This window comes from Panthera uncia (genome assembly GCF_023721935.1).
Source record: "Panthera uncia isolate 11264 chromosome B3 unlocalized genomic scaffold, Puncia_PCG_1.0 HiC_scaffold_1, whole genome shotgun sequence".
In the NCBI taxonomy this organism is placed as follows: Eukaryota; Metazoa; Chordata; class Mammalia; order Carnivora; family Felidae; genus Panthera; species Panthera uncia.
In genome coordinates this window covers 1760027-1781949 of record NW_026057582.1, presented here as the reverse complement: position 1 = coordinate 1781949, position 21923 = coordinate 1760027, and the positions used below count along the sequence as shown (strand labels likewise).

General features: G+C 46.1%; 1 protein-coding gene across 13 annotated transcripts in view; it reads left to right on the top strand.

Moving 5' to 3' along the window:
- The first annotated feature begins 4603 nt into the window (after positions 1–4603).
- KLC1 (kinesin light chain 1) overlaps positions 4604–21923 on the top strand; it is a 39060-nt gene continuing 21740 nt past the window's right edge. For 4 of the 13 annotated variants that reach the window (XM_049612050.1, XM_049612056.1, XM_049612053.1 and 1 more), the window contains exons 1-11: positions 4615–5230; positions 5621–5882; positions 8148–8378; positions 11688–11766; positions 12252–12477; positions 14828–14915; positions 15559–15660; positions 17672–17845; positions 17992–18091; positions 20640–20689; positions 20769–20836. In XM_049612050.1, the coding sequence (XP_049468007.1) occupies positions 5622–5882; positions 8148–8378; positions 11688–11766; positions 12252–12477; positions 14828–14915; positions 15559–15660; positions 17672–17845; positions 17992–18091; positions 20640–20689; positions 20769–20836 (1379 nt within the window). In that variant the 5' untranslated portion in view covers positions 4615–5230; position 5621. Of the gene's footprint in view, positions 5231–5620; positions 5883–8147; positions 8379–11687; positions 11767–12251; positions 12478–14827; positions 14916–15005; positions 15661–17671; positions 17846–17991; positions 18092–20639; positions 20690–20768; positions 20837–21923 lie in introns of those variants that run through there. The other 9 variants (XR_007453541.1, XM_049612049.1, XM_049612046.1 and 6 more) reach the window with 6 other exon arrangements.

The following is a 21923-nucleotide window of genomic DNA, read 5'->3' as shown; positions in this document are numbered from 1 at the left end:
GTGGTGGTGGAGCCAGGCTCTGCACCTGCTTGCTCTGGATTCTGAGGCCCATGCTTTCCACATAGCACCCCGTCCTCTCAGTGCCTTTTTTTTTTTTTTTTTTTTTTTTTTTTTTTTTTTTTTTTTTGAGAGAGAGAGGGTGTGTTTGTCGGGGAGGGGGAGAGAGAGAGAGAGAGAGAGAGAGAGAGAGAGAGAGAATCCCAAGCAGGCTGCACACTGTCAGTGCAGAGCCCAGTGTGGGGCTCTAACTCACAAACCTCGGGGTCATGACCTGGGCTAAAGTAAGCCCTGTAGGCGCCCATCATCTCCGTTCTTAAGAGAGCTAAGTGCCTCCCAAGAGCATTTGGATTCTTAACTGATTTTCTGTTAAGAACAAGTTAAAAAGAAATCTACCTTAACTGCTCCCCCACCCTTTTGTTTGTGCCCGTCCAGATGACATTTGTATTTCTTATCCTTGTCTGTGGTTAAAGCCTGTACGAGAGTGTGAGCACGCGGTGCAGTGTCACCAGTTCTGTTGCATATTCCCTGAGGAATTCAATTTGGATTTCTTTTTTTAAGTTTGTTTATTTTTAGTAATCTCTACACGCAACGTGGGGCTCAAACTCATGACCCTGAGATCAAGAGTCACACGCTCTACCGACTGAGCCAGCCAAGTGCCCCAGATTTGGTTTTCTTCAAATGTGTTGACTTATTCTTTAAATGTATTTGCTTACTTGAAGTATCACCTCAGTCAAACGATTAAATTTTCCCATTTTGTTGTGATTTTTTTTCCTGTCTATGAATCCTACCTGGTAGGATTTTGCTATTCCTGTTTAAACTCTTTGCCCCTCCCCATTTTTTCTCTTTTGCATAAGCAAAACTGCCCTCTCTTCCCCTTTTATCAGCCTCCACTCGAACCTCTAAAGATAGGACACTGACCATCTTTGTGATTGGTTGGGATTTAAATTTTTTTTTTTTTTTAAGTTTTAAATGTTAGATCTGCTATAGTTAACATGCAGCGTGATGTTAGTTTGAGGTGGACAATATAGTGATTCAACAATTGCATAGGTCCCCTGGTGGTCATCCCAAGTGCACTCCTTAATCCCTATCACTTACTTCCCCCATCCCCCCATCTACCTCCCTGCTGGTGACCATCGGTGTGTTCTCTGTAGTTACGAGTCTGTTTCTTGGTTTGCCTCTCTCTGTCTTTCCTTTCTTGTTGGTTTTGTTTCTTAAATTCCACATATGAGTGAAATCATATGGGATTTGTCTCTCTCTGACTTATTTCACTTAGCGTTACCCCCTCTAGATCCATAAAGGTTGCAAGTGGCAAGATTTCCTTCTTGTTTTTTAATGGCTGAGTAATACTCCATTTTTGTCCATTCATCAGTCCATAGACATTTGGGCTTACCATAATTTGGCTATTGTTGATAATGCGGATGTAAACATTGGTGTGCGTGTATCCCTTCAAGTTAGTGTTTTTATATTTTTCGGGTAAATACCTGGTAGTTCAGTTACTGGATTGTAGGGTAGTTCTGTTTTTAACTTTCTGGGGAATGGACAGGATTCATGGACATTGACACTATTTACTGCCCATTCATGCCGAGATAGGTGGTTTGGGTAATGAAGTTGCTCTCACTTCTCACTAGAGTCTCCAGACTCTCCTTTGCATCCCCGAGTTTAATAGTGTCTGAAAAGACTCCGAGAAGGTGCTGGCTAGGTGTTCTGCTTTCCAGGGAGAGGCATGAGCCTCATTCTGGCAGGGGGCTAGGGAAGCAAGTGCAGCGTATCTGCTGGGCTGTGATCATGCCACCACCACCGAGTTGTCTTCCCTTTCCTGGCACTGCCCGGCCCCATTCATTCTCCCCGCCGGCTCCTGCCTTCAGAATGCAGCTGTCCTCTGGCTTACTCCCCTGGACTCTGGCCTTGTCACCACGAGCCTCGAGCACCATGACCTGTGGCCTGACGAGGCTGCTCGCAGGCAGTGGGTGCTTTCCCGCCTCTGCCCTGGCCCCTGTTGCTCCCCTGGCTGGGAGTGCCCTCTGCACTCCCGTCTGGAGGAGATGGGCTCATCCGGTAAGACTGCCTTGCCTCAGGAGCGGTTTCTTCGTGTGTCTGGCCTCCCCTCTCCAGCGGAGGTGCCTGCTGTGTCCCCCCCTCAGTTCGTGCTCCCACCTCGCAGGTCCCGACAGTGCCTTTAGCTCTTGCTGCTCGTATATGCTTAGTTTATCTTCTGGTAGCCTGTGGGTCCCAGCTGTCTGCATTCTAGGCCCTAGCGTGGAGTTTCAGTAAGACACTTGGATCTTCTAGTTTGGGGCAAAAAAGACTAAAATGCTGAATCATTTGGAAATTGCTGCCAAAAGTGGAGAGGGAGGTCTTCAGTTTGATTTTCCTCTTTTCTCTAGAGACACCTGCTCTGGACATCCACCTCTTCACCATCCTCCTCACTGTGCATGACGATCAGGCTGACACTTTGACGTAGTGCCGTTGAGATGTGAGCATTGGAAGCTGCTCCTGAAATGTTTTGTTAATTTGTTCAGCAAATACGTAGTTAGCATTTACTGTGTGACAGACTGGGACCGAGGCGGCCTGCTCTCCTGGATTTGCAGTGGGGTTGGAGAGCCATAAAGTAGATACATGACAGATGTAATGGTAATACAGACTGTCAGGTAGAGGAGTTACCTCTGTTCTTTTGTTGTTTTCTGAGTTCTTTGTGGTACAGAGGTGGATTTCTCTGAATAGTCCTACAGAGATAGCCTCTAAATTTCAAGAGAAATTGGCTCTCTTTATTTTCATCTGGTCAGTTAAAAGGATTACTGTTTTTTTTTTTAATTTAATTTTTAATTTTTAAAAATTTACATCCATACTAGCATATAGTGCAACACTGATTTCAGGAGTAGGTTCCTTAGTGCCCCTCCCCTACTTAGCCCATCCCCCCCCACAACCCCTCCCATAACCCTCAGTTTGTTCTCCATCTTTATGAGTCTCTTCTGTTTTGTCCCCCTCCCTGTTTTTATCTTATTTTTGTTTCCCTTCCCTTATGTTCGTCTGTTTTGTCTCTTAAAGTCCTCATATGAGTGAAGTCATGTGATTTTTGTCTTTCTCTGACTAATTTCACTTAGCATAATACCTTCCAGTTCCATCCACGTAGTTGCAAATGGCAAGATTTCATTCTTTTTGATTGCTGAGTAATACTCCGCTGTGTGTGTGTGTGTGTGTGTGTGTGTGTGTGTGTGTGTGTGTACACACACACACACACACACCCCACATCTTCTTTATCCATTCATCTGTTGATGGACATTTGAGCTCTTTCCATACTTTGGCTTTTGTTGATAGTGCTACTATAAACATGGGGGTGCGTGTGTCCCTTCGAAACAGCACACCCGTATCCCGTGGATAAATGCCTAGTAGTGCCATTGCTGGGTCGTAGGGCAGTTCTATTTTTAGTGTTGTGAGGAACCTCCATACTGTTTTCCAGAGTGGCTGCACCAGCTTGCATTCCCAAGGAATTGACTTTTTGCAGTTATTCAAAAATAGCAATGTTCCACTGTAAAACTGTGTGTACAGTTATTAACATGGCCCTTTCATTAACTGCTTGGAGCCTTTACTCCCAAATCCTGGAATGAGTGGCCTGTATTTGGTATTTTGACACTGCTTCCCTTCACGCACCACTATCAGTACCTGCGTTCACCAGGTGGTCTGCCAGGGCTCAGGAGCTGCCCTAGGGCCTGTGATTTAGTGGCGCATGAGATAAAGTCCCTGGCCTTTTTTTTTTTTTTTTTAATGTTTTTCTTTATTTTTGAGAGAAAGAGACAGAGTGCCAGTGGAGTAGGGGCAGAAAGAGGGAGACAACCGATCTGAAGCAGGCTCTGAGCTGACAGCAGAGAGCTCAGTGTGGGGCTCGAACTCATGAGCCATGAGATCATGACCTGAGCTCAAGTTGGACTTCTAACTGAGGGAGCCACCCGGGTGCTCTGAGTCCCTTGCTTTTTATTTTTTTGTGTGTTTTAAGAGCTTATATATTTGTTTTGAGGGAGAGAGCAGGGGAGAGTGCACGGGGGAGGGGCAGAGAGAGAGGGAGAGAGAGAATCCCAAGCAGGCTCCATATGGTCAGCACAGAGCCCGTCGCAGGGCTCCATCCCACGGCTCCATCCCACGGCTCCATCCCACGAACTGTGAGATCATGACCTGAGCTGAAATCAAGAGCCAGATGCTTGGAGCACCTGGGTGGCTCAGTCAGTTAAGTGTCTGACTTCAGCTCAGGTCATGATCTCACAGTTTGTGAGTTTGAGCCCTGTGTTGGGCTCTGTGCTGACAGCTCAGAGTCTGCTTCCTATCCTCTGTTCCTCTCTCTCTGCCTCCCCCCCCCCCCCCCCAAAAAAAAAAAAAAAAAAAATCAAATTTTTAACCAACCCGCCCCCCCCGGGCCCCCCCCCCCCCCTTACCTTTTAAGTAGAGCTTACATTCAAGGCTGGAAGGCAGTATGTGGAAACAAACAAGATTTCAGGTGGTGCTAAGTGCTCTGGAGGAAATTACTTTGATGTGTAATCTGACTTCAATCCCTGTCTGTGAACAGCCTTTCTTTTTTAAATGTTTTTTTTTTTTTTTAAGATTTAAAAAAAATTTAAAAAAAATTTTTTAATGTTTATTTACTTTTGAGATAGAGCGTGAGCAGGGGAGGGGCAGAGAGAGGGAGACACAGAATCCAAAGCAGGCTCCCGGCTCTGAGCTGTCAGAGCCTGATGCAGGGCTCGAACTCAAGGACAGTGAGATCATGACCTGAGCCGAAGTCAGAGGCTTAGGCTTAACCGACTGAGCCACCCGGGTGCCCCATAAAAATCTTTTTTATTTTAAAGAGGGAGAATGAGGGAGGGAGGGATGTTTAAAAACATCCACAAACCTAGACAGTTGGTAAAGTGGGGACAGTTGCTTAGTGTTCACAGTCACCATGATTTTGCTGATGCTGTTTTATGCCCCTTTCATTTTTCTTTCTCATTGTAATTTTAGAGCCCGTTCCAGACACTGTATGATTTCATGAAATGTTGTTGGCCTCTCGGCTATTCTGATCCCAGAGGCCCGCGGGGCCCCCGTTCTCCTTGAGTCTTTACAGTGCTAATGATCCTGCTCATGTCACTCTCTCACTGTGTTTCAGACGGACCTAGTCCTTCTCCTGCTACTCTGATTGTTCCCATGTTCCTTTGCTGGTTTTCTTCCTTCTTCCAACTGTGACCACTTCTCAAGGCTTTGTCTGGTAAATATGTTACCAAGAATTTACTGTCCTTTCTGCATTTCATTAAGGGGGAAAAAAGCTTGCAAACATTCAGAGAACTTTTGTTCACTGAGGCTTTGTGCTTTGGAAATGCCATTTGGTGGTTTTGCTGCTTTTAATCTTTGGCATTAATTTCAGTTGCTGTCATTTGTTCCATTAAAAAGAATTCAGACCTAAGCCAGAAAAATAATTAAATTGGTCTGCAAAGGGAAAACAAACAGTACAGTATTTCAACAAGTCACAAATACATGTTTATTATTCACCTAAAAAAATGTTAATATAAGACTCTTCACACAATGTCTTTTATTAAAGATGTAACATAAATCAAACCTGTAATGAGATACCTAATTTGTTTTCCTTTTTCCATTCTAGAATGTATGACAACATGTCCACAATGGTGTATATAAAGGAAGACAAGTTGGAGAAGCTTACACAGGATGAGATTATTTCTAAGACAAAGCAAGTGATTCAGGGGCTGGAAGCTCTGAAGAACGAGCATAATTCCATTTTACAAAGTTTACTGGAAACACTGAAGTGTTTGAAGAAAGATGATGAAAGTAATCTGGTGGAGGAGAAATCAAACATGATCCGGAAGTCACTGGAAATGCTGGAGCTTGGCCTGAGTGAGGCACAGGTATACGTGAGGTCGCCTCAGACAGGAACATGCACTTGACAGTCTGGAGAAATGGAGACTTCATCTGAAATACGTAGTTTAATTAAACTAGAGGGAAGATACTTACAGAATAACATAGATCAGCTTGTATGTAATATAAATGGTGATTGATTTGGGTATGTCTGAGTTTTAACAAGTAGAGGCAGTAAAATGGAGGTAACCCTGTTTGTCATTTAGGATTTGATTTTGGCCGCATGTGTCATAAATGAAAACAGTGGCTTAAACACAGACATGTATAAGAGAAATACCAAGGTAGGCCTCCCCAGACAGGTTGTGTAGCTGCACAGTCCTCAGGGATGCCCAGGCCTCTGCATTATGCTGCACACAGCTTCTTTTGTGGAGTCAGAGCTGCAGCCTTTTATGGAGTCCAGCTGCAGCCACATGACCACATTCTAGGATAGGGAAGGGACAGGAAGGGTGTGCCTCCTCCCTTTACTTCCTCCAGCTGGTACACAGCATTGCTTACGTTTCTTTGGCCACACCTTGTTTCATGGCCACACCTAGTTGTGAGGGAGACTGGGGAATGCTGCCCTGCCCACTTACATTTCCACCTTCTTAAGCCTGAGGAAGAAGGGAGAATGGATATTGGCCAACAGCTAATAGTCTCTGCAGTACCCTAAGACAAGATTGCTAAACCTTTGTGGGTTTGTTTTTTAAGGGCTTATTTATTTATTTTTGAGAGAGAGAGGGCAGCGGAGGGGCAGAGAGAGGACAGAGGACGCCAAGGGAGCTCTGTGCTGATAGCAGAGAGTTCCACGTGGGCCTCAAACTCACAAACCGTGAGATCATGGCCTGAGCCACCCAGGTGCCCCTAAACCTTTGTTGTTGTTGTTGTTGTTGTTTTTTTTTTTTTTTTTTAAATGTTTCTTTATTTTTGAGACCGAGAGAGACAGAGCATGAACGGGGGAGGGTCAGAGAGAGAGGGAGACACAGAATCTGAAGCAGGCTCTAGGCTCTGAGCTGTCAGCACAGAGCCCGACGCGGGGCTCGAACTCACAGACCGTGAGATCATGAACTGAGCCGAAGTCAGAAGCTCAACCGACTGAGCCACCCAGGTGCCCCTAAACCTTTGTTTTTTGAGTAAACCTTTGTTTTTATCATGCTGGACATACAGGTGAAAAATTAGAAACAGCTAGGTGGTAACTGTTCCCCTGATAACTGTTGGCTCTGCCAGCACATTTCAGGTAAAATTACATACACTGAAATTTGGCCTCTTTTTTTCTTGGCTCTCCTCTTGTGCGGTGAATGAAGAAAGAAGTGGGGCCTGCTAGGTTACTAAGTCCCACGTCCATGAAGAGGACACTGTTCTATTCCACAGTGACTATCCATACCCTCATTCTAGAGTTTTTCATTCCCACTGTGTGAAAGACTAATTGTGGAACTTTAACTGTGTTTGCTTATTGTGAATCTGTTATAAGGCAAATTCTGTTGAAAAGTGATAGGAATATGGACTTCCTTTTTAGTTTGGCAAGTACTAGGGTTAAGAACAAAGGAGAAAAAAGCCTTACTTTCTGGAGTTCAGGTTTGAAACTAGGAGAATGGTAGAGGGAAAGGCAGTTGCATGGTCTAAAGACAGAACGGACTGGGGCCGACTTTTCCCAGCTCACTCTGCGCGTACACTTCTAGGAGCTTGCTAATGCCTCAGGCAGGTCTGTCCCTGAAACTAATCAGTGTACCACAGGCAGAGCCCTGGGGCCGTCACCAGATTTTACAGCCTGGACTTAAGCTTATGAATGCAAAGTACATTCTGACAGCCTGGCGAGCTACAAAGATTTCTTCCCTTACCTTGGAACATCAAAGATTTGTCTGCCCGCCCTTCTCTGGCTCCGTCACCAGCCCCTCCCTGAGTGACCCCTGTACACATAGGCCTGCTTGGGCACACACTCTCAGATGTGGAAAAGGGTCTCTGAGAAATTATGTTGGAGACACTTAGATAGAAAGTAGAAAAGTAACAGTTTTGTCAGAAGAGTTAGCCGTGTGTCCATTGCTAGTCTATTTGAGATGCTGTCAAGCGGCAGAGCAGCGTGGGGTTCCTGTACGTGTTCTGAGCGCACGCCCCTGTGTACGTGAGACCGAGGGTGGGAAGGGAAGTGAGCAGCAGTGGTACTTGTCCGTGTCACAGCACATCCCTGCCCGCGTGAGGAGAGCGGGCACAGTGTGCGCGTGGGCGGGAGGGGGACGTGTGGGCTGGACCCTGCAGTGCTGTCAGCGCTTCTGTCTGTCCAGGTTATGATGGCTTTGTCCAATCACCTGAATGCTGTCGAGTCGGAGAAACAGAAGCTGCGGGCACAGGTTCGTCGCCTGTGCCAGGAGAATCAGTGGCTGCGGGATGAATTGGCCAACACGCAGCAGAAATTACAGAAGAGTGAGCAGTCTGTGGCTCAACTGGAGGAAGAAAAGAAGCATCTGGAATTCATGAATCAGTTAAAAAAATACGATGATGACATCTCTCCATCCGTAAGTGGTTCAGAAGGAATGCAGTATTGACAGTTAACCCTGCTGTAGTTAGTAGGTTCTTTTGGTAAAGCCGTCAGTGTTTTCCGCCCCCGCTTTAGTGGTTGCATGTAGGAAGACCAAAGATTCTAACTTTTGGGACTTAGTCCCTGGGCAAGTCATGGAGGTTCTCCTTGCCATGTGCTTTTCATATATGTGTTTGCAAGTTCTTTTTTTAAGTTTGTTTTTGAGAGCGAGAGAGAGAGAGCACATGCGCGTGAGCGAGGGAGGGACAGAGACAGAGAGAGAAAGAGAGAATGAATGAACGAGTGAATCTGTCCCAAGCAGGATCCAGACTGTCAGTGCAGAGCCCGACGTGGGGCTTGATCTCAGGAACTATGAGATCATGACCTGAGCCGAAATCAAGAGTTGGACACTCAACCGCGTGAGCCCCCTGGGCGCCCCTCATATGTGTGTTTTAGAACAGTGGTCAGAAACGTAAAAATACTTTGTAAATGTGAGGCACGATGCACAGAGGCACTTGACAAGGTTTGTCCCGGCTGGAGATCTCTTGAACGTTTTAACCCATGGAGTCTGGCTTCCACACCCAGCGCACTGCTGGAGCTCTCTCAGGTCAGCGTGCGTCCCACGCAGTCATTTGTCATCTAGCCTTGTAATCTGTAACTAAGTCTGTGGCCTGTGGTGCTGTGGGTCTTGACTTTCTCTTTGAGACTCTCTTCCCCCTGCTCCCAGGACACCACCTGGGTCTCCTGCTCCTTCACTCTTGTTTCCTTCTTGCCTAATTATGCTTGGAATGTTAGGGTTCACCAGGGATTTTGCTTTTCTCCTTTTTTGTTGATTCTCTTTGGTGGTTCATCTCAGTCTTGATTATTTTCCATCCACCATTTATATCTGTTCAGTTAACAACTTTAAAAGAAATTTTGGACTAATTTCATTATTATTTTTTATTATTATTTTTTAAATGTTTATTTTGAGACAGAGTGCACGTGCACAAGCAGGGAGGGAAAGAGAGATAGAAAAACAAAGCAGATGCCAGGCTCCAAGCTGTCAGTGCAGAGTCCAACGTGGGGCTCGAACCCACAAACTGTAAGATCACGACCTGAGCTGAAATCAGATGCCTAACCGACTGAGCCACCCAGCCACCCTGTAGTAATTTTAGATTCACAGAAAAGTTGAAAAGATAGTGAAGAGAATTCCCGTATATCCTTTACTCAGTTTCCCCTAATGTCACATCTCCCATCACCACGGTGCGTGTCTTCATCCACTCTGGCCACTGTGATGGAATACCATAGGCCACGTGACTTATTTCTCCTGCTTCCGAGATCAGGGTGTCAGCAGTCGGGTGCTTGGCGAGGGCCTTTTTCCTGGCTGTGTCCTCACATGGCCTCCCTTCGTGCGTGGGTAGAGGAAGAGAGCGAGAGAGCAGTCTGGTGTCTTTTCCTTTTTCCTCTTCATGTAAGGAAGGACGCCAGTCCTGTCATGACGTCCCCATCCTCATGACTGCATCTAACCCACGTTGCCTCTGAAAGGCCCCTTCTCCACGCGCCATCATGTTGAAGGTTGGGGCTTTAGTAGAGGATTTGGGTGGGGGCGGGGGCGCCCTTGTGGAGTAACTGAACGTTTTGCTGTAAAAGCAGCACTGCTGTACACTGCTGTTGGAATGAGAATAAATGAGATGCTGAAGCCAGCCAGCGATTCACCTAGAATACTGCATAGTTTTGGAAGCTTTCATAGAGACTTTGAAAACTTTTTATTTTGAAAAAATATCTAGCTTGGAGAAGTGAGCTAACAGTGAGCTAACTCTGCCTCTCAGCATCTACACAAACGACCGTTTCTTGTGAACTGTGTTCGAATAAGTGGCATACCTCACGCCACATTCCCCTGCTGCTGGGCCTATCCCCCTGGCATGAGGACAGACTCCTGTGGAATCCAGGGCCAGGTCAAGTCAGGCAGTTTGACACAGGCACAGTCGTCACCTGCTCTTCACTTTGTCCTGATTGTCTTGGCAGAGCCCTTCGTAGCACTGTTTCACCATGGCAGCGTCTGGTTCACTTAGTCGTCATTCATCTGAAACTGGTCTTTTTTTTTTTTTTTTTTAATGTTTATTTATCCTGAGAGAGAGAGACAGAGTGGTGCGTGAGCGGGGAAGGGGCAGAGAGAGAGAATCCCCAAGCAGGCTCCTTGCTGTCAGTGCGGAGCCTGACGTGGAGCTCAATCCCATGAATTCTGGGATCCTGACCTGAGCCAAAATCTAGAGCTGGACACTCAACCGACTGAGTCGCCCAGATGCCCCTGTAACAGGTCCTTTTCAAAAGAAGCAAAAAAACCCACCTTTCTTCGCTTTTCATAACATAGATATCTTTGAAGAGTATAGGCCAGTTGCTTCATAGATTGTTCCGCAGTGTGGGTTTGTGTGATGTTTCTCTGTGAGTGTATTTAGACGACGCATCCCAGACAGGAATCTTATCTAGGTGACTTCTGTGTACTTCTTAGATTAACCCGTCCAGATGCGAGTGATGTGACCTGCCCCCGGGGTGATGCTGATTTCTCACTTGGTCGAGCTGTCGTCTGTTCTGTCCATTGTGTAGCCCTGGTTTTGACCCCTGCACTAATCTGTGGGGACACTTGAGTCACAGACTCAAAGCTGGCAGGTTTCAAACTGCTCTTAGGGATCTTGTGGTGGAGGCAGTGAGCGGGGAGGAGAGATCTAGCCTCCAGGTCTGTGGCATTCAGAGATGGGCCGTTTTGGTCTGTTTTTACATACTTGGTTTCCAAGTAAAATTTATTTCAAGTAAGAGTTTCCCCTTCTCTATTTGAATTGCTTCAGAATGCAGTGAAGAATCTAAGGCAGCCTTTTGTCCCCCTCACCCCCCGCCCACCTTCCTTTAATGTTTGAGTTCTAGTCCTGCGTGCTTTTTATTACTCTTTGCTAAATTGATGGATAAGCCAAATTGTGGATAATCCTGTATTTTATTTTGTTTATTTTTTGTTGAATCGTATTTATTCTCAGAAATGTCTAGTGTCTAAAACATAACTTTATAAGGTTATACATGTGAAATCTCCATGATGACAGTACATTTTATAGAACAAATATAAAATGTTTTTGCAACTTAACACAGCCCTCTGTTGTGTTTAGTCTTCCGATTTATTATCCACCATCTTTTCTAGGTTTTCCAAGAATGCACTATATTTGATTTTAAAACAGATGACCTTTTCTAAGATTTTTTGTTAAAATGAAATTTACACTAATGATTTCCAGTACAGGATTTATAGCACTCGTAAGACTAAAGTTGTCCTGGGTTGATTTTATAGGAGGACAAAGACACTGATTCCACCAAAGAACCTCTGGATGACCTTTTCCCAAATGATGACGACGAACCCGGCCAAGGAAGTAAGTTGGCGAAGGGGAGTGGTTAAGTGGCAGCCTAGAAACGGAAGGTGGTTTGTCCTGTTGTGATGTCATTGCCACAATCAGTGGGCATCTTCGCGCCGGTGGCCTGCCTCACGGGAGCGGCCCTCTGTGCACTTGGATGGCGTTATGTTTCCCAAAAGAACTTCAGAGAGTTTCTTGGCGGGATACAGTAGTACGTTAGACCAGCCCCTGCGAGATAGGGTCGTGCATAGACGGTTCAGACGTGAAGTGTGGACTCTTACGGGGTTGGAAAGGCAGAATTAGTTTGGTGCCGAGGGCAGTCTGCCTGCTCTGTTGGGGGCATCACACCACCCCTGACAAGTTACTGATGTTACGCAGCCTGCCTGGGGAGTGCTGCGTGGGTGTCCGTAGCGTGGGGCCCGAGCGCCACCCTGGACCAAAGCTAGAGAAGAAAGGTGTAATTCAGTGGTGTCGTCCTCTCAAGTGAAACTCTGTCTGTGCAGTCCAGCAGCAGCACAGCAGCGCGGCGGCCGCGGCGCAGCAGGGCGGCTACGAGATCCCGGCGCGCCTGCGCACTCTGCACAACCTGGTCATCCAGTACGCCTCCCAGGGGCGCTACGAGGTGGCCGTGCCGCTCTGCAAGCAGGCCCTGGAGGACCTGGAGAAGACTTCCGGCCACGACCACCCAGACGTGGCTACCATGCTGAACATCCTGGCCTTGGTGTACAGGCTAGTAGTTCTCATTTTCTCCTCTGGTCTTTTCCCGGAGGCCGTGTTTTTAATGAACTTGCCCGTAAGCTGCTTCACCAGCTTTATTGTTCACTTCTCCTCAGACAGCCAGGGGGTTAAATTCAAAATACTCAGCGAGCTCTGTGGCGAGGCTGTCACCCTGTGGAACAGATGCTGCCCAAAATGACCTAGGTCAGCCTTTCTAGAATAGCCCACATGCACCCTTCACTCTGGCCAAAGTCAACTGTTGATTTTTTCCAGCAGGCTCTGTACCAGGTTTCTTTTCTCCAGAACAGCCTTCCCACCTGTCTGTCAGCTCTCTCTCTTTTCTGAGTCTCGGATCCCACTCTCCCTTTGCCCCTGTTGTGTCGCCAGAGCCCTTAACCGCTGCCTTTCTTCTGGCGCCTGTGCACTGTGCTCGGCATCGGGGCTGTCTGCGCTTTGTTCTCTCTTCTCCCAGAGTCGTGTCCCATAAAGGTGGGGACCAGCCTGTGTCTGTGTCCCTGTCTCTCCCGTCACTCCAGCACGCTTCCTCCCTTAGGAGCCCCTGGCGAACACTTTGAAGGGAATTGAGGAATTAGCCCTTATGGCCCAGGGAATGACATGTTGGAGCCCTTTGTGCGTGTCTCTTAGCTGACCTAGCCTGAACTAGATCAGAGACGGGTGAGTGGGGACCTGAGGAGGGGGAAGTTACTGCTCACACAGTAGGAGTGGTTTGCTGTGGCCCTTCCAGTTTTGTGGGTTGCAAATAAAGGGTTTGTGTTTCTTCATTGTCCCCATTCAACGTGTTTGATACACACAAGTATAGGTAGGATTTTAGGCTGGTTCCTGTGAGGCCCTAAAGAGGAATATGTAATTCCTGTCCTCAAGGAGAAGCCAGAATACTGAATTTACTTTTTTATTAAAAAATTTTTTTTTAGTGTTTATTATTGAGAAACAGAGAGAGACAGAGCATGAGCGTGGGAGGGGCAGAGAGAAGGGGAGACACAGAATCCGAAGCAGGCTCCAGGCTCTGAGCTGTCAGCACAGAGCCCCATGTGGGGCTCAAACTCACGGACCATGAGATCATGACCTGAGCTGAAGTCGGACGCTTAACCGACTGAGCCACCCAGGCGCTCCCAGAACACTGAATTTAAAGCCAGGACAACTCCGTTTGTATCTCTGCTAAATGGCCCCAAGACCGAAGATGTTGTCCGGAGCCTTTAACTTTTCTGAGTCTCGGTTTTCTTCCTGGTTTTCTTTCCTGGTGTGCTGGTTCAAAGAGTGCTGGCTGGGTTTCTCATGTGTTCGAGCTGAGGCTGCTTGTCCTTGGTTTGGGGCCACGCCTGAGAACCAGTGTGGTTGCTCTTCGTGTGACTTCACTTTGGCCAATTGGTTTATAGTCCCTGACATGTTATGGCACAGTTTAGAAGGGTGCTCAGTATACCTTGTCTTGTTTAGTTGTTGTTGTTACTAATTACAAGTTTCTAGCAGGTTTTAAAACTGTCATACTTGCTGATTTTCACAAGAAGTTTGAGCCAGTTCATAATGTGTAGTAGGATAATTGGAGGAAAAAATCTCAAAACACTTGGCCAGAATTAGTGTGCTTCAGAGGTTCCATAGGCCTTCTGAACCCTTCCCATGTTTTGTAGGACAGACTGGATTCTGTAGGGCGAAGCCTTGCTGGGCAGCTCATCCTCAGTTAAGAAATATGTGTGCTAGCTTTTGTATCACATTGTCAGTACATAAACCAAGGTGGGCAGAGGCTGGGTCTGGTCTGATGGTGTTTCTGTCTTACCACAGTCAAAAAAATATCCTCATTCCTCTTACTACAAGCAAATGGTGGCAAGTTGCATACCAGATTAAGACACTATAATGTGCCATATTTATTTTTAACTAGCTTTTTCATTATACACATAGCATATCATTACCTTCCAAAGCAACTCTGTGAGTTAGGTCATACACTTCCTTTCTAGATGGGCTGATTGGGACTGTGGGAGGCTTCTTCGTGTCCCAAAGCCTTGTAGCCGGTAACTGGCAGAGCCTGGGCTCAGATGCTGGCATCAGTTCTATCTGTTAGATAGATAGAGCAAGCTCACTTGTTCTGTGTGGGGCAGCTCGCCTTGTGGGGGCGGCATTGTCCTGGTGATCTAAAGGGGAGGGCAAGCTTCAGAAACTAATCAGGCCTGGATTCCAGTTCACATTTATTGGGGGAAGCTTTTTCTTGTACACTAGAGGTGTTTTTATTAGTTTTAATTGTTGATTTATGTTTTAAATAGTTGAAGCTTTTATTTCTGTAGTTTCAAAATTACATTTTAAAAAGATGGAGTAAGCTATATCCAAAACACTTACTGTATGTCTTTCAATTTAGAGACCAGAATAAATACAAAGATGCCGCAAATCTACTGAACGATGCCTTGGCCATCCGTGAAAAAACTTTGGGCAAAGATCATCCCGCGGTTTGTATATCTGGTTCTTTCATTCTTTTTACATTTTATTTTCCCTATTTTTTTTTTTTACCCAACTCATTTTAATATTAAACTCAACAGGGAAGGTTTAAGAGCTGCCTTTTCACTAGATGGCACAGGTAGGTGTCTTGACTTATTTGATAGCAGTGACAAACTTCAGTCCTGGGGACTCTGATATTTAGCATGTGCTGGTGCACACTCGTTCATCATCACCATCTCAAATGGATCACGTACTGTATTTTTTTTTTTTTTGTCTTAAATCAAATTGCATGTACTTCTGTAATTTAATTTTTTTTTCTGAAGAATTTATGTTATCTTCTTCTTAAAATCTGGTCAGATTTGCAAACAGATCTGTGTTTGCGTTGGTTGGGTTGGCTTTGTGGCTTCCAGTGAAATTAAAAAAAAAAAAAATCAAGATCATGTCGCTGATGTTGATTGTTGAATTTTTGTATCCTGCACTTTACTTCGTAGAATCTGTATATAATGAATTGCTCTTTCGCTTTTAACCGAAGTCCTATTTCTTCCTTCACTGAAGAGCACTTCACTGTGCACACTGAGCACCGACGGATGTGTGAGCTCTGAGTCCTGTCCGTCAGTCCCGTACCGCTCCTTGACGTTCCTTTTGTGTTGGTAGGTGGCGGCCACTCTGAATAACCTCGCAGTGCTGTACGGCAAGAGAGGGAAGTACAAAGAGGCCGAGCCGCTGTGTAAAAGAGCCCTGGAGATCAGAGAAAAGGTGCGGCCAGAGGAGTGGTGCTTATTGTCTTGAGATGTGGTGTTTTGTGTCTTCTAAGTATTTCAGGTTTTAAGTTTTGAGAGATGACCCCTGTGGTATGCGGTGACTGACCATTTCCTGAAAATAACTCATTGGATAAGGTATGAGGTGGACAGCCTGCAAAACACAGCCGATTGGCCCATTCACAGCATTCACACCGGTGTTTAAGAGGGGTGGGGGTGTCCGTGTCTGCCCGCCCTGCCTGATGTGGCCTGGGAATGCCTGCAGAAGGAGGAACTTCTGAGCACTGGCCGTGGGAGGCCTGAGGGCACACCATTTCACAATGGGGCATGTACCTGTCGAGAAGAAACACATTGAAATTTAAAAATAAAGTCACCAAATACGCTTGTAAAGCTTAAAAAATGAAGTTATTTTGAGAACTAAAGTGTAACTCAGAACTGTAGATGACGTCAGTGTCATGGATGTTAATTACGCCAGGAGCTACAGTTTATGGTAATTAGGTATTGGAAAAAATGTAGCTTGTCAATTCCAGCAGTAGGGAGGCTCAGGTGTCCGGTCCATTCCATGAATGACCAAGGGTAGTACTTTAACTTGGTATTTTTTGTGATTATTTACCCGCGATACTGCAAGGTCACTTAACTTTCAGCCATATGACAAGAGGAAGTAAAAAAGGGCTCATCATCAAATTATGCAGGAGAACTTCTTTTCTGCTGCCGTCTACATGATATTTATGAAATAAAATGGTCAGATTTTGAGTAGACTAGGGTTAAAGTCAAGGAGAACCCATAAGTATCAAATTAAGGATTATGAACTCTATACGGTGATCTACCAGATTCATTTGTACATAGTGGCTTTCATTTACTCATTTAGCAATGCGTGTTGAGTTCTTGGGGGCCCCTGCTTGGTTAGAGCTGGTGAATTACAAATCAGAGAGAATGCTCCTTCCCAGGGGGCACAGGATGTAGTTGGCTTCCAGGATAGAATTCCAGGAGTGTGCAGAGAGCATGGGCCCCCCAAAGTCCCAGGAGGGGACCGGGGTGCACCGGGGATGGCTTCCCATAAGTGGTCAGTGTTTGTACTGAGTCTTAAACAGGGTTCACAGGCAGGGAGAGCAAGGGAGTGCAGAGAGGGAGGGAGGGGCAGCATGCCTTCTTGGGGAGGCACCAAGTTGAGAGAATGAATCCCTTGCCCAAGGTACTGAAGAAATGGTTTAGTATTTATTCATCTGTGTGTCCATACCTCTGTGGATGCGGACATTTACACTGGTGAAGGAGATGTAACATTGGCACTCCTGGTTATAATGGGCAGTGGACTACATACATAAATGAGATAGTTTTGGTTAGTGATTCTTGCAAAGGAAGAAACCAGGATGCTTGTGAGTTACCAGGGTGAGGGCGGGCCGGGGCTCCCTTCAGTCAGATGTAGGGAAGTGTGCCCTATGAGGGTTCTGCAGAGACCTGAGGGTTGATTAGTCAGTGGGTGGTGTGGTTGGGGGTACTGAGAGAAGGACGTCAGACATCTGGGATGAGAGTTCGGAGAGCCCTGAAGGGGGACTTTGCCATGTGAGGGGAAGTGGTTTGGGGCGACTGCAGAGGCTTAGTGCGAGTGGAAGAGTTGGAAATTCCCTTTGAAGGCTGTACACATCGGGATGAGTCTTGTGCAACAGCTGTAGTCAGAAAGGGCCCTTCCACACCTTGGCACTTATGCCAGCACAGCCTTTATAGAACAGTGTCCTCATCTTTAGACCATGCATGATCCACCACTGCCAGCTACTGTGTGGGCTTATTCTAAGAATTGAAGTTTAAAGCATGTACGGTTCCTTCTCACCCCCAAGAATAAGAGTTCTGGTGAAGTTATTTTTATTATTACAGGGCACGGGGAGGCATGGCATTAAGCCTGGAGGTTAGGCACAGTCCCGTTTCTGTTTAGAGGGATCTTTCTCGTAGGTGGAGAATGGATTGGATGGGAGTGAAACAAATCAGTGTTTCTAATACACTCTATTTTGTTCCAGGTTTTGGGAAAGGATCACCCTGATGTTGCTAAGCAGTTGAATAACTTGGCCTTACTGTGCCAGAATCAGGGCAAATACGAAGAAGTAGAATATTATTATCAAAGAGCCCTTGAGATCTACCAAACAAAACTGGGGCCTGATGACCCCAATGTGGCCAAAACGAAAAATAACCTGGTATGTTGATAGAGGCACACTCTGTAGATAGAGCCAGAATTGCTTTTCTTTGAACTTTTGAAGTTTGTTTTGTAATTTAGCCTGTAGGTAAGAGTGTATATTTCATTTATATGTGAAGATTACTGAGTACTTTATTTTCTTTTAAGGCCTCCTGCTATCTGAAGCAAGGAAAATTCAAGCAAGCAGAAACACTGTACAAAGAGATTCTCACTCGTGCACACGAAAGGGAGTTCGGTTCTGTGGATGGTAAGAACTACACTACTGCTTCTGAGCGTATACAGTTGTAGAATGCATTAAGAGCGATTTCCTGCTGGAACTTGGTAATACCCAAATCATCCTAGTATTTTCAAGAGACAATGTAATTTGAATTTTAGAAATGATTTTGCAGATAGTGCTTAGAGGAGAGGACATGGCACAGTGTGAGTAGTCCTAGGCTCATTCGCTCACCTACCAGCCAGTGAGCGTTGGAGAACACCCTCGTACTTGCTCTGGTGTCACCGGTTACTCCAGTTACCCCAGGGTGTCGTGCCTCTTGTAGTGAGGGGTGACGGGCCACCCACCCCACATCTTGCCTCACTGCCCTCTCCAGAGTCCAGCCTTGCTTCATGCACAGTTCAGAGCATTAACTCCAGAAAGTCTCTCTGGAGACATCAACGGTTCTGGGATTGTCCTGTCATCCTGGTTCTCAAAGTGCCAGCAGGGATCAGTAGCATCAGCACCACTTGTGACCTGTCAGACAGAAGTGCAAGTTGTCAACTCCATCCCAGGCCCACTGGATTATTAGACTGCCTTAAAGAGCCAAGGCCTGTCTCCATATTCCTTAAAGTATCATAGGTACTTAATACACAGTTTTGGAACAAATATTTTGTAGGATTTAAATTGCTCAATAAAACAGTATTTGTATGTTACATAAGGGACCCCCCCCCCCCCACACATACACACACACACACATCAGGTGTTACATAAAGCATTTGGAATGAGGACAGTTGTTACTGGTGTGCAGGAAACCTCAGAATGCATAGGGAAAGAGGTTTTGGTTAATAAGTGTTTTCTTTATCCTTTATTCTTTATGTTTTTTTATTTATTTAGAGAACGAGTCGGGGAGGGGCGGGGGGGAGGGAATCAGAGGATCTGAAGCAGGCTCTGTGCCGACAGCAGAGACCTCAATGCAGGGCTTGAACTCATGAACCATGAGATGGTGACCTGAGCCAAAGTTGGATGCTGAACTAACTGAGCCACCCAGGCACCCCAGTAAATATTTTCTTTTATAGAGAGTTCCTAGAAACCACTCTTGAAAGATCTTTGAAGTGTAGTAATATTATTTTCCTCCCGTTAGTAAGTGGAGCGGTAAATCTCTTTTTCTCTGAGAATCTAGGAATGCCCCAGGCTCACCATTCTGAGCGTGGATTGTGTTTCAGTTGACACAGGACGGGACAGCAAGTGCCTCCCCAGAGTCGTACAGTTCACAGGGGCTTCCATATCCTCGCCTAACTGCAGAGGCTGTCTGGACTTTGTAGTGATTTCAGGTCCTTTCCTTAATGCTGCTTTTGCAAAATTCTGTTCTTGGGGAATATTTGTTTCCTTATGACTTGCTAGCTTCATTTTGCTAAAAACCGTAGTATAAAGTCCACAGTTAATTGGGTTCCAGTTAAAAAGGCAGTGTTCCTGTATTTGGATTTGCCTTCCATGCACATGTTAAAGCGTAGGACAGAAGGCATTTCTTTTTGGGCAAGATATGTGTGTCCTGTGGCCATCGATGTGTGACCTCCAGTCTCCCAGGGCCCTTGCTGCTCACGGTGCACATACTGACATGTGCGACCTGTTGTGTTGTCTGGGAGTCGTGCTCTATTAGCTGGTGTGTAGTTGGCTATTCCAGCAACAGAATAGTTCGGAATAGTTCAGTTAGATACGGCTAACCCTGCACCCACAGTGCAGCCTCACATACTGTTCACTTTGTCAAGACCAGTATTTAAAATAGGCTTTAGTGTCCTGTGACATGCCAGGTAACAATCATAGTTCTGTCAGGCAGTCTCGGTGTGTGATCTCGTTTCATTTTCTGAACATTCCTGTGAACTGGATCCAACCTTAATCCATTTTAGGAGTGAGGACACTGTAGACTAAGTGACTTCGCCCAGGTTAGGTGGTTAGTGAGCGGGTGACCTGGTGTGAGCATAGGTTTCTTCCTCGGGAGCCTGAAACCGGTCCTTGAAAGGTTCCTGCGTGCAGACACGGAAGGTGAAGGTCACCCATGATTTCAAGTGTTTTCCTTCTTTCTGTGCCGATTGATTTACACGATTAAAACCATGCTTTACATATAATCACAAATACTGCTTATTTTTCTTCAGACTTGTACCCTAAACATTTTTCGTGTCATAAAAATATTCTCATAAGTGTCACTTTTCAGACTGCTTACCCTCCGTGGTGTGGTGTGGACACGCCGGTTGTCTAGAAGCGCTGGATGGAGTGGCGTGGTATAGGTTCCGGAAGGTTAAGACCGTAAGGGAGTATCTCGCATCTTTTGCCAGGTTCTCTCCAAGCACCTTATTCCTTTTTCTTGGACTTTTGTTTAGTGCTAGCTTTGTCAAATTCTGAATACTCCCCAGTGTTACGTGAAGATTCTAGCACTAAAGTTTCGTTGTGGGAGCCTCAGCATTCGTCAGGTTCGGTAGACAGCTGCCAACCTCTGCAGTTACGTCTGATTCTGCAGTTTCTACGGTCACTGAAACCTGACAGCCTCCCCTCAGTGGGCTCTCCCGTGCTTCGAGTTCATAGTATGTTATGTTTTCTCCCCTAGATGAAAATAAACCCATTTGGATGCACGCTGAAGAAAGAGAAGAATGCAAAGTAAGAACATGACGTTTTGAGAGATTTTCTGAATTGAATACGTTGCTTTAAAAATAATTACTCATTTGTTATAATTTAGGGAAAGCAAAAGGATGGGACATCTTTTGGAGAATATGGCGGCTGGTACAAAGCCTGCAAAGTTGATAGGTATGTCTTTTTACCTAGAGAAATACAATTACTTGGAAGGTGCTGGTGCTTTAAGGGCAGCTTGTAAATGACCGAACATGTAAAGTTCCGTAAGATGGTGTGCCTGCACAGTCCCCTGTTGTTTCAAATTCCCGTCCAAAAACCTGTAATTTTGTGTTTTAAATGTTCATTTATTTAGAGAGACGGGGAGAGAGTGCTAGAGCATGTGCCTTGGGACGGGGGCAGAGAGAGAAAGAAAGAATCCAAAGAAGGCTCCATGCTGTCAGCATGATGTCAGCCTGATGTGTGGCTTGAACTCACGAACCATGAGATCAGTGACCTGAGCCAAAATCAAGCATGGGATGCGTAATCTACGCAGCCCTTCAGGCCCTGTTTCTTTGTTTCTGTACCTTAAGCGCCTATTATTAATAAGAAAGAAGCCTCTTGAAGTACTTACATATGCTAAAAGGAACTAGGTTTATTTCAAGTTTCTTAGCAAGACTGTGGTTATGGGCAGAGACACACTCTTCTTCACACACGTCGCACTCTTTCTGGCTCCCGTGTGCTCATTCCGTCTCCCTCTATGTGGAGAGGAGGGAGACCGTGAGCAGCAACATTAGGAATACCGTGTCCTTGGGGCGCCTGGGTGGCTCAGTCGGTTAAGCGTCCGACTTCAGCTCAGGTCACGATCTCGCGGTCCGTGAGTTCGAGCCCCGCGTCGGGCTCTGGGTTGATGGCTCAGAGCCTGGAGCCTGCTTCCGATTCTGTGTCTCCCTCTCTCTCTGCCCCTCCCCCGTTCATGCTCTGTCTCTGTCTCAAAAATAAATAAACGTTAAAAAAAAAAAAAATTTAAGGAATACCATGTCCTCTTTACTGCCCAGCGCAGAATAAGCTCAGCCCCCAGGGGAGGCATGATGGCTACTAGCCACACCCAGCACAGCTGTTTCTGTTGCCAGAGGGCCTGGGGGCAGCCACAGCCTGGAAAGCACACGGGCGTGTCCCAGCGGCCACAGGGCTCAGTGCAGCGTGCCCTGGCCCCTCAGAGAGTCTACGGTAAGGGTCGGGGTCGCCTCACTGCCTCACACAGCACTGGTAGGCAGGGGATCCT